Source organism: Carlito syrichta, unplaced genomic scaffold (assembly GCF_000164805.1).
Source record: "Carlito syrichta isolate Samal-C Ts95f unplaced genomic scaffold, Tarsius_syrichta-2.0.1 Scaffold314838, whole genome shotgun sequence".
Taxonomy (NCBI): Eukaryota; Metazoa; Chordata; class Mammalia; order Primates; family Tarsiidae; genus Carlito; species Carlito syrichta.
This window is the reverse complement of record NW_007258934.1, coordinates 184,797-196,293: the sequence shown is the minus strand read 5'-3', so window position 1 is coordinate 196,293 and position 11,497 is coordinate 184,797. Positions and strand designations below refer to the sequence as shown.

General features: G+C 38.2%; 1 protein-coding gene across 2 annotated transcripts in view; it reads left to right on the top strand.

Annotated features, from left to right (window-relative positions):
- UAP1 (UDP-N-acetylglucosamine pyrophosphorylase 1) overlaps positions 1-10,257 on the top strand; it is a 51,076-nt gene extending 40,819 nt beyond the window's left edge. For both annotated transcript variants that reach the window (XM_021705936.1, XM_008072063.2), the window contains 2 exons: positions 8,226-8,292; positions 9,677-10,257. In XM_021705936.1, coding sequence (XP_021561611.1) covers positions 8,226-8,292; positions 9,677-9,769 — 160 coding nt within the window. In that variant the 3' untranslated portion in view covers positions 9,770-10,257. The remainder of the gene's footprint in view (positions 1-8,225; positions 8,293-9,676) is intronic.
- Positions 10,258-11,497: the final 1,240 nt, after the last annotated feature.

Below are 11,497 nucleotides of genomic sequence, written 5' to 3'. Positions count from 1 at the left end.
TTTTCCACTTGTTTGTGTCATCTTTGATTTCTTGAGCAGTGTTTTGTATTTTCATTGTAAAGGTCTTTCACGGCTCTGGTTAGGAAGATGCCAAGGTATTTCATTTTTTTTGTGGCTATTGTGAATGGAATTGTGTTTTTTATTTGGGTTTCTGTTTGTTTATTATTGGTGTAGAGAAATGCAATGGTCTTTTATACATTTATTTTGTATCCTGAGACTTTGTCAAAGGACTTTATCAGTGTAAGGAGGTTTTTAACAAATTTTCTTGGGTTTTCAAGGTACACAATCATATCATCTGCAAAGAGAGATAACTTGACTTCCTCTTTTCCTATTTGGATACCCCTGATTGCCTCCTCTTCTCTGATTGCTCGAGCCAGGACTTCCAATACTATGTTGAATTGGAGGGATGAGAATGGGCATCCTTGTCTTGTTCCAGTTTTCAGGGGAAATGGTTCTAATTTTTGTCCATTCAGGAGTATGCTGGCTGTGGGTTTCTTGTAGATGGCTTTTACTATTTTGAGGTATGTTCCCCGTATACCTAGATGTTCAAGGGTTTTTATCAAGAAGGGGTGCTGGCTTTTATCAAAAGCTTTTTCTGCATCTAATGATATAATCGTGTGGTTTTTGTTTTGACATCTCTCGATGTATTTAATTACATTTATGGTTTTACGAATGTTGAACCAGCATTGCATCCCAGGTATGAAGCCTACTTGGTCATGATGGATGATTTTTGAGATGTATTGCTGAATTCAGTTTGCTAGGATCTTGTTGAGAATTTTAGCATCTATGTTCATCAAAGATATTGGCCTGTAGTTCTCTTTCTTTGTTGGATCTTTCCCTGGCTTGGGTATCAATGTGATGTTGGCTTCATAAAATGATTTGGGGAGAGTTCCATCTTTTTCAATCGCCTGGAATACCTTCAGTAGGATTGGTATCAGCTCCTCCTTAAATGTCTTGTAGAATTCTGCTGGAAAGCCATCTGGACCAGGGCTTTTTTTGTAGGAAGTTTTCTTATTACGTAGTCGATTTCCTTGATTGTTATTGGTCTATTTAGGGTCTCAATTTCTTCTTGTTCCAACCTAGGTAGGTTGTGTGATGTCAGACAGTCCTCCATTTCCTTAAGGTTTTCAAGTTTGTTTCCATGCAAGTGTACGTAGTAGTCTCTAATGATCTTTTGTATTTCTTCAGTGTCAGATGCGACTTCATCTTTTGTGTTTCTGATTGTGCTTATTTGAGTTTTTTCTCGGTCAGTCTAGCTAGGGGACCATTGATCTTGTTTATCCTTTCGAAGAACCAGCTTTTTGTTTCACTGATTTTTTTGTATTATCTTTTTGTCTTTTATGTCCTGGCTTTGGGCTTTTATTTTGGTGATCTGGATTCTTCTGCTGTAATTAGGGTTTTTGTGGTCTTGCTTTTCCAGCTTCTTTAGGTGGCTTGTTAGGTTGTTAATTTGTGTTCCTTCCATTTTCTTCATGTGTGTTTGTAGGGATATAAATTCCCCTCTTACTACAACTTTCAAGGCTTCCCAGAGGTTTTGGTAAGATGTTTCTTCATTTTCATTTGTTTCCAGGTATCTTTTGATCTCTGTTTTGATTTCATCATTGACCCAGGAGTTGTTTAGCATCATGCTGTTTAGTGTCCATGTCTTTGGGGGTTTTGGGGGGACTCTGTTGGTGTCAATGTTTGTTTTTATTCCACTGTGGTCTGAGAAGGTGCATGGTAGAATTTCGGTCCTTTTGAATTTTCTTATGCTTGATTTATGGCCAATTACGTGGTCAATCTTAGAATACGTTCCATGCGGTGATGAGTAGAATGTATATTCTGTGGTCTTTGGATGGAGTGTTCTGTAGGTATCAATTAAGTTCATTTGGTCCAAAGTCACATTGAGGTTCTGGATCTCCTTGCTGTTTTTTGTCCGGATGATCTGTCTAGGGTTGTGAGTGGGGTATTAAAATCCCCAGTTATGATGGTGTTAGAGTCAATATCTTTCTTTAGTTTTCCTAGAAGTTGCTTTATGAAAGTTGGCGCACCTATGTTGGGTGCATATGTTTAGGATATATTTCTTATTGATGGATTAAACCTTTTATCATTATGTAGTGGCCTTCTGTATCTTTTTTTGATTTTTAATAGCTTGAAGGGTATTTTGTCTGAAATTAAGATCGCTACTCCTCCTTTCTTTTGTATTCCGTTCGCCTGAAAGTTTGTTTCCCATCCTCTTCCTTTGAGTCTGTGGGTGTCATTTCTAGTGAGGTGAGTCTCTTGAAGGCAATAGATTGTTGCCTGATGATATTTTATCCATTTTGCCATTCTAGGTCTTTTCAGTGGTGCGTTTAGTCCGTTCACATTTAGGCTAATAATTGAAATGCAACTGTTGATCCCTGTCATAAGGTTCTTACAGAGTTGTTCCTGTTTGTTTGTTGTCTTTCTTTGGGTTTTGGAGTTGGCTCATTTGTGTTTTTAATCTTTTGCCTGTACTCTTGTGAAGGATGTTGTTGTTCTTTTTTCTTTTTCTTCTGTGTTCAGTACTTTCTTAAGTGTTTCTTGTAGAGGTGGTCTGGTGGCAGCGTAGGTTCTTAGGGATTGGATATCTGGAAAAGATTTCAGTTCTCCCTCACTAATGAAGCTTAGTTTGGCTGGGTAGGTTATTCTTGGTTGAAATTGTTTACCTTTTAGAACTTTGAAGATAGGGCTCCAGCTCTCCAAGCCTGAAGGGTTTCTGTGGATAAGTCTGCTGCTATTCTAATTGGTCTTCCCTGGTAGGTAGCCTGGCCTTTTTCTCTTACTGCCTTTAGGATTTTTTCTTTTATAGCTACTTTGTTTAGGGGAATTATTATGTGACTGGGAGTTGGTCTTCTCATTTGTTGTCTTGCAGGATTCTCTGAATCTCTTGTGTTTGAATTTTTTCATCCTTGATGAGATGAGGGAAGTTTTCTTGAATGATTTCATGAAATGTTTGTTCCAGTGTGGCTTCTGTTTCTCTCTCTGACTCAGGAAGCCCAATTACTCTTAGGTTTGGTATCTTGAAGTGATCATTCATCTCTTGCAGGTTTTGTTCTGTCTTTTTGAGCTTCTTTTCTATGCTTTTGATAGTTTGGGTTAGTTCTGTGTTCTGGTCTTCGAGCTCTGAGATTCTTCCTTCTGCTTGGCTAATTCTGCTTTAAATGCTTATTAGTCTGTTATTCATTTCCATCACAGTATTCTTTACTGCTGTTATTTCTGACATCAGCTCCTTCCTATTTTCCTCTTGTCTCTCCTCAATTTTTTTAATTCTCTCCATTAGTGTCTTGATGTCTTCATTAGTTGCATGTGACCAGCCATTCTGGGGGCTCTTCATTGTTTGTGTTCCATAATCTGTTTTCTCAGTGTCTGATCTCCCAGGGGTCTGTGTGAGACCTATATTCTTATTTTGGTTTTTCTTCATTTGTGTGGTTTATCCCCCTCCCTACTTTTTCCTTCCCTCCATGTCACCATCTTCTTTAATTCTGTTATTCAGGGGTAAAGCGATTGGTTTTACTTCTGTTTGTTCAATCTCTTACTCTTTATGTATGCCCTCTTTGTTCAATTCTGGAGTTGCACTGTAGGTTGGGGTGGTCCTTTTTGCAGTTTTGAGATTTACTTAAGGGGGAGCTGTGATTCAAAATCTATCTGCAGGTCCTGGTATTCGCTGACAGGTGTGTGAATAATCTGGAACTCGCTTCCCACTGCCTTGAAATCTGTCCGTGCAGTGGGGCTGTAGGTTTACTCTCTGAAATAAAATGTGGTTAGCAGAGGGAAGGGAATGGAGCAGACTTGGGTTGAAGAGGTGTGTGGAGAGATAAAGGAGTAAGGGGGGAAACAAATGTGTGCCAACAAATGGAGAGAGAGACCTATACTGAAACAGATAAAAACAATAGACCACAGCTACTGATGAACCAATTCCCTACAAAAAAAAATAAAACATCTAGTGATGCTAACATACAAGCTAACCAACCACCTTATTGGTGTGCTATTCCTCTATACAAAGATATGGTTTACAGAGAGAAGAAAAGAGAAGAAAAGGAAGAGGGGGAAAAAAAGGAACAATAGAGTAGGAATAGAATTAAGTCATTAAACTAACAGAATCAATGAAGCACCGTCTGAGACTTTTTGTTTAAGTCCAATGTCCTTTCAGGTCTGATTTCTAGCTTTCTTTTCAAGCTGGTAAATTAGTTTGCAGTTAGGGTCAGTTGCCCCTGGTCTGCTGTGAAGGACAGTTCAGATCCCCCTCTGTTCACCACTCTGGCCTATGTCTTTTTCAAGCTTGTTTCTCCCGTTTCGGTGTTGTTACCTTGAATCGCCAGCAGGTGGTGCTATCTCAGCTGCTCGCCCCAGAGGGGGTGGGGCCGGACAGGAACCGGCAGAAGCTGGAGATGGAAGCCTGCCTCAGGGCACAGGCAGGAGACTCACGCAGGCAGGCCGTCTGGGTCGCGGGAGAGGTGGCAGCGGTCCCAGCAGATCTTCCTGAAGGGGCTTCAAGGATTGAAGTCATGGATCGCCTCCGGCCCGGGTGGTGAGATGTGCTACTGGCAGTGGCTGCGGCAGCGACGGCGGCGGGACCGTCTGCACTGTGGTGGCTGTCCCGTCCGCGGCGATATCCCAGCTGTGAAAACGGCCGAGCTCCATGTGAACAGCAGGCTGTGAATTTGGGGTCTGCAGCCCCCGGGGCGAGAGCCAGAGACCCACTGCAGTTCTCCTTTGCAGAGGGTTTCACAGACCAGGTTGCCCCTCACCATCTTGCCGGAAGTCTCCAGTTAGCATTCTTAATTGGATATATACCCTCAGTGTAAAGGCTAACTGCTCCTGACATATTTGATGGCTCTTGGAGAAAACTGTTATTTGATTCATTTTCATACTCATAGCTCTCCTTTTTGGTCACTGTGCATTAATTTTAGTCAGTTAATATTGTGCTTCCAAAGAATCTTTCTGCCTTAATAGCAGATCATTTTTAGATAGAAATAATACATATCCTCTGTCATCTGGGTACTGACAGAATTTGAAAAAGCCATTTTCTTTATAGCTATAAAGAGACAGCTTGATCTTCTTGTTATACTTTGAAAGTTATTAGGTTCAGTTTGAATGTTAAGTTTTTAAGATTATTTGGAAATGTGTGCAGGACAAAGGAACTGGAGATGGATGTTATCTCAGAAATAGAGGTACACTGACATCAGTGTTACACATATGCTTTTTCCTGTCTGTGCCACTTCTCCTTGCCTAGTGGAGACAAGTTCCTATGAGTGTCAGTGATTTTGGTGTGTGGCCCTGTAGACAAGGAAGTGAACTCTAAGATGTGGTTAGTTTCTTCTACGAGCCATAGATGACTGTTGTCCCTCATGCCACGGTAATTGAAACGCAGAGTCCTTTGTCACTTTCTGTCTCATCTATAATTTTTAATAAATGGAAGCAAGTTTCTTTTTATAATTTAAAAGATAAAACTTAGACCCCAAATTTCTTTCTTTTTGAACCACAACTTTTAATCTAGAAGTGAAATTGTTTCTTAATTAAACAGTTGAAAATAGCATCCAGCTGCCTTATTTAAGATACAAAAAGTTTTAAACATTATTTAGTTCTTGTTTGCTTATTAGCCTCCCCACCCATTTATTTCATTTTAGCCGTTTGTAAAGCAATTAAACGGAAATCAAAGTTTGGCTCTAAATGCGATTGTGGACATAGAAATAGTTCCTGCTAAAAGTCTTAGCACCAAAGGATGGCCTCAGACAGTTGAAAAAGATCAGTTAACAGTGAGAGATGAAAAGGAATTATCTTGTGTAAAAGAGGGAAGAAACAGCTTGGAGATATTCTGAAAGAATGGAAGCAATGATGTTGAGTTTTAACAAAATACTTATTTTTATTTCTCACCTAAATGCTTACTGAATAGTGCTAGCTACCAAAAGGATGCATGGCCAAAGAATGGGGACAGTAGTGTTATTGAGATAATTTGCTTATATCCTGAGATTTTACATCTGGTGAAATGGTGCCTTCTGTTTTCCTTCAGGCCATCTTATTTTGTTTAGTCAAGGTGACCTTCTTAGTTTCTTGGGGTATCTTTGTGGTAGTAGAATGGAAGTTCTAGATTCAGGCCCATTGTATATGTGTTTCTTGGGTTCAGAACCACTTTCTATTCCTGGTACACTGAATCCTTCAAGGAATTAGGTAGGACTGGGTTATATACATCTTACTGATAAGTTGGGTTCTCATTTTTTCCATTTGGTTTATTATGGCTCTGAGTTGCTCTAGAGGGTCTGGGCTAGACCTCTTGACCTCTTGTGACATAATCTGGCATGTCTCTACAGAGATGTGTGTTCAGTCTGCCTCCTTTTCTTGTCACTATTTTGTCATCTGTTTACCTTCATAGCTCATTTATTCATTCAACTAACAAGCATTGGCAGGCCTGTGCATAGGCCTGTAGGTACTTTTAGTATCTTAGGTGCTGCCCTATCTTATGTGAGAGAAGTATGTCCTTCTTATAGCCTACTGAGAGGTTCAAGATACATATACATAAAAGTTAAGTAACATCACCAAGCAGCATTGATTATGTGCTAAATGTGTGGTATAAGCTATAATTGCTCTAGGAGGCAGTGACCAACAGGTGTCTAACAAATTTATTTTTTATGTTAATAAATGATTGAGAGCATCACTATGAAATGCAGTCCAGAGAAAACTGGGGCTTGAGCCAAATCTTGGAGAATAGGTGTGGTTTTTATGGTCAGATGGACTGTAGTTGAGAATGACAGAATAATCCAAAGAGAGTGTGACTCGTCTGGTCCAAGTGGAAAGTTACGATAAATAAGTTGAAGTAGGATATAAAGTGCCTTGAATGTTAGCTGAATAATTCTGTTTAGAGGAAGGTTACCTATGGCTAAACTCGGGAGCTTTCCACTCAAGTTTGAGATTGCATACTTGGGAAAGCAAAGAGCTGTATGGCTTGACAAGCACCTTGATTTTTGTGAGGCCTGTATCCTGTTGGCAAGATTCTTGAAATGGCAAGTCACATAGAAGCCAAAGACTGTAAATGTATTAAAAACACTGTTTATTGACTTTTGTGTTAGAGAACTTAGAAATTTAGGATTACAGATGGCTATGAATTGGCATTTATCTTGCCTTTGCTTGAGTGCATTCTGCCTTAGCTCTTTAAAAAGGGACTTTTGGTAACAGAGAAATACTTTGAATAAACCAGCTCAGCTAATCTAGGAGGTTTGGATTGTACAGAAAAACATGTGCTGGGAAATAATGTAGCTTCCCTCTAGAACAATTATGTCCAAAAGAACTTTCTGCAGTGAAGGAAATATTCTACATATGTGCTGTCCAATTCTGTAGTCATTGGCCATTCATGGCTCCTGAACACTTGAAATGTAATTATTATGACTGAGAAACTGAATTTTTAATTAATTTTTAAAATTTTAATTAACTTAAGTTTAGGTAGTCACATGTGGTTATTGGCTGCTGTCTTGGCAGTGTAGCTTTAGAATGTTTGTCAACATTAGTACCTAACTCACAAGGTTGTGGTGAGGATTAAAATGAAATTTGAGGGCCGGGCTCGGTGGCTCAGCCTGTAATCCCAGCACTTTGGGAGGCTGAGGTGAGTAGATTGCCTGAGCCCGCGGGTTCGAGACCCACCTGGGCAACTTGGCAAGACCTCATCTCTACAATAAATCAAAAAAATTAGCCGGGCGTGGTAGCACACACCTGTAGTTCCAGCTACTTGGAAGACTGAGGCGGAAGGATCGCCGGAGCCCAGCAGGCGAGGCTGTGGTGGCCGAGAGCGGCCATTGCACTCCAGTCTGAGCAACAGAGTGAGATTCCAACTCAAAAAAAAAAATTAAATTTGAAAGATTCAAAACACCTAGTAAGTGGGCCTGGCACATAGTACATGCCCAATAAGTAGTCCTTTGTTTATCAAGTTGAAACTTAGAAATGGTAACAAATGAGATGACATAAGGGGTAAGTGTATAAAAGCTGGTGGAGTGTTGTAAAGAGCTGCCAGTAATTATTGGCACTTGCCCCAAATAGTGTCTTTCTGACCATGAGAATATCATGTTAACTTTATCCTCAGGGAATTTAGTGATCACCAGGGTAGTATTGATTCCATTTGTTTAACTAGAAGTATCTTGTTGTCTGCAAGCTTCTCAAGAAAGTTATGATCTGTACTTATTCTCTGGCAAATAACATGGGGAAGCAAAGTCTTTAACACATATTTATTTTTTTCATAGCTTGAAGGATGCTAATGATGTACCAATCCAGTGTGAAATCTCTCCTCTTATCTCCTATGCTGGAGAAGTAAGTTTGTTTTTTCTTTTTTCCTATTATTTTACAAAGTATTGTATATTTAAAAATACTTTAAAAGGTGGATTTTACATGTTCTTACCACAAAATGATAAGTATCTGAGGTAATGAGGATATGTTAATTAGCCTGATTTGATTATTCCACAATGTATACATGGATTGAAGCATCACATTGTATCCCGTAACTATATGTGATTGTTGTCAATTAAAAATGAAATAAAACTTTAAAAAAGTAGGATTCTGAAGTGGCTTTATGTTTAATAGAGCTGCCCTTAGTGAAGATACAGCATTTTCAGACAGTCCTGCCCTGCTGACCTCTTCATGGGAAAGCTGAGAAGCTGCATTTGTTCTCATTCTTCTCTTTGAGAAGTCGTGTTACAGCTTTGCATCTAGCTCATAAGTGGGCTGGTTGCCTTTAACAGAAATCTATAATGTTTAGTCCATTTCACCTATCCATTGAAATGCAATAGGCTTTTAAAAATACATATATAATAAGCCTTATATTTTAGATAATTTATCTAGCTTTTTAAAAAACAATGTAATTTTTATTTCAGAAGGCCTATTTTGTTGATGTACTTAATACTCTCACTTTTAAAACCTAAAGATTTAGGGGTCCCTCCTATGTAATTATGTACTATTTCTTTCTGGATATCCATGTCAGTATTGCTCAGTTGTGGCATCAGAGATATCCATCTTGCTTAGAAGGTTAACTCTATTGAGAGCTGGTTATAGGAAGAAGCAATATCATCTTATTAACTTTAGACATGATAGCCAGAATAATTTTGTTTTTTGGTGTTTGTTTTATGCTTCCATAAATCAGTTATTAGATCTAGTTTAAAAAGTATAGTGAATAGATTTTGGGCTTTTAAATTCTGCATCTCAATCCAACTTTTGGTATTCATACTTTGTTGTTTTGCTTGGTGGCCACTATGCACAATTCATTCATAGCACAAACATATGAATGCCTACTATGTTTTAGCCATTACACCAAATTTTAAGGATACACAGACTAATTAGCAAAAAGAATACTTAGAGTTTATGTAAAACTAATAGACTGGGCTATGAGAGCTGATAAAGAATCCTAGGTTAGGAGGAAAAGGAAGACTTCCCAGAGCACGTGATATCCAAGCCAAGACCTGGAGATGAACAGACTGGCCAGGTGAGGAGTGGAAGAGTGGTCCAGGCAGAGAAAAGAGCACGTGTGAAGTGGCAAAAACACTGTTCTGATTGCCTCACATACAGGTCCTTAGAGATAGATTGTCAATCCAGACCAAATCGGTGTTCATATTTTGAATCATTATTGCAGCCATTAAGTCCACCATTACATGACTAGTGCCCACCAATTTTCTAATTGTGTTTCATTTCAATCTTTTTTTAGGGACTAGAAAGTTATGTGGCTGATAAAGAATTTCATGCACCTTTAATCATTGATGAGAATGGAGTCCATGAGCTGGTGAAAAATGGTATATGAACCAGATACTAAGTTCTACCACAATAGGAATAGCTTTTATTTTTGATAGACTAACTGTGAACCTACAGGACCTCTCCTGGAAGACTGAAGTTCGAATATTCATAGAGTTTCCTTTTGCTTGTTGAACTCTTATAACTATTGCAAACTTCCCAAGATCCAGATGACTGAATTCAGATAGCATTTTTATGATTCTCAACTAATTGAAGGTCTTATTTATATTTTTCAATTGTACAATTTTTTTTTCCAAACCAAGGAAAACATTGGCCATCCAGGAACTTTCCTCCAGCTTAACTATAGTCAGGATATTCAATGTCACTTTACTTGGAGCTGGAAGCGTTTGTTTTTGAAGTTGTACATAATAATAATATGTCATTGTACATGTTAAAAGGTTTCTATGGTATTAAAAGTTTGTTTTATTTTATCAAACATTAAACTTTTTTAAGAAAATAATTGGACAGTAAAATAAACTCATCTTCTTGTCTCTGGAATATCATTTGTACCTGGAGGAAATTATTCCCTTGGGAAAATATGAAACTTGGGAGGAACTATGAGATAATGCATAGAAACAACTTGATGCTTCTGTGAGGTTGCAGAGTCATAGAACTTTTTTCAATGAATATCTAACTTTGGACTTTATCTTCTTGTAACTTTATAAAAGTGGCTTTTAACCAGAGATAATTTTGTCCCCTGTGGGGAGTTTGGCAATGTCTGGAGATATTTTTGGTTGTCACAACTGGTAGGGTGGGATGGCACTACTGGCATCTAGTGTAGTACACAGGATCGTTTCCTTCAACAAAGAATTATCTGGCCTAAAATATCAGTAGTGTCAGGATTGAGAAAACCCTGTTTCAGATCACTCATTTACTGTCTCTTGCCCAAATATTTGGTGGCATTTGGGAATTCTAAAGAATATAGTTAATCACTACTATTCCAGTTTTTTTCTTTTTTTCCTTTTCAGCTAGAGGATTAAAAAAAGAGATATAGGAGGTTCTTTAAATATGGGTCATAGATCATTGGTCATTGGTAAGGATTCTCCATGTTCAAAATGCTGCCTGTAGTTCAAAATGCAGTTTGAGCTTTATAAATGCCTTTATAAATATATTTTGCATAAAACTGAAGTATTGACCTAAAGCATAAAAATAACCTCTGATATATGAAAGATTTAAAAAATTATATATAGAGAAGAGATGAATAAATTTTGTTTTCCATTAACAAATTGTCACAAAATAGGGTGTCATGGGTGGGTCTTTTTGAAAAAAAGGGATCAGTTCTTTTTTTGAAGAACATATAATATTGATATCCATCTATCTATCTAATTTTTTTGTTTATTTTAAGACCTAAATAGTTCATCTACATATTTTCTGTTTTATTTTGTTTCAGTAATAGCCCAATTCTGCTATTGTTATCCATTCCAGTTTTCAAAAAATGTGTCTGAAGTTTGAGTTCTCATTGAGATGAGCTCCAAACGAATGGTGAGGACAGAACTGCAGAATTTTTGGCTTCTGAATGGTGCCAGTGGTGTGATTTGCTAATGGTGTGACTCATTCCTTTTTTGTCCTGAAACTTCCTCTGCTATTTCCTCTCTCCTTATCTTTAAGATCATACCAGTGATATTAGGGAAAGGGAGGGATGAAAGCATGGAATTGTGGGTAAGGGAGAGGGTTTGTGGGTGAGGAGCACTGGCTGGGGAACATTGAGTTGTTAAAATCAAAGAGTCTGAGAGTCTCT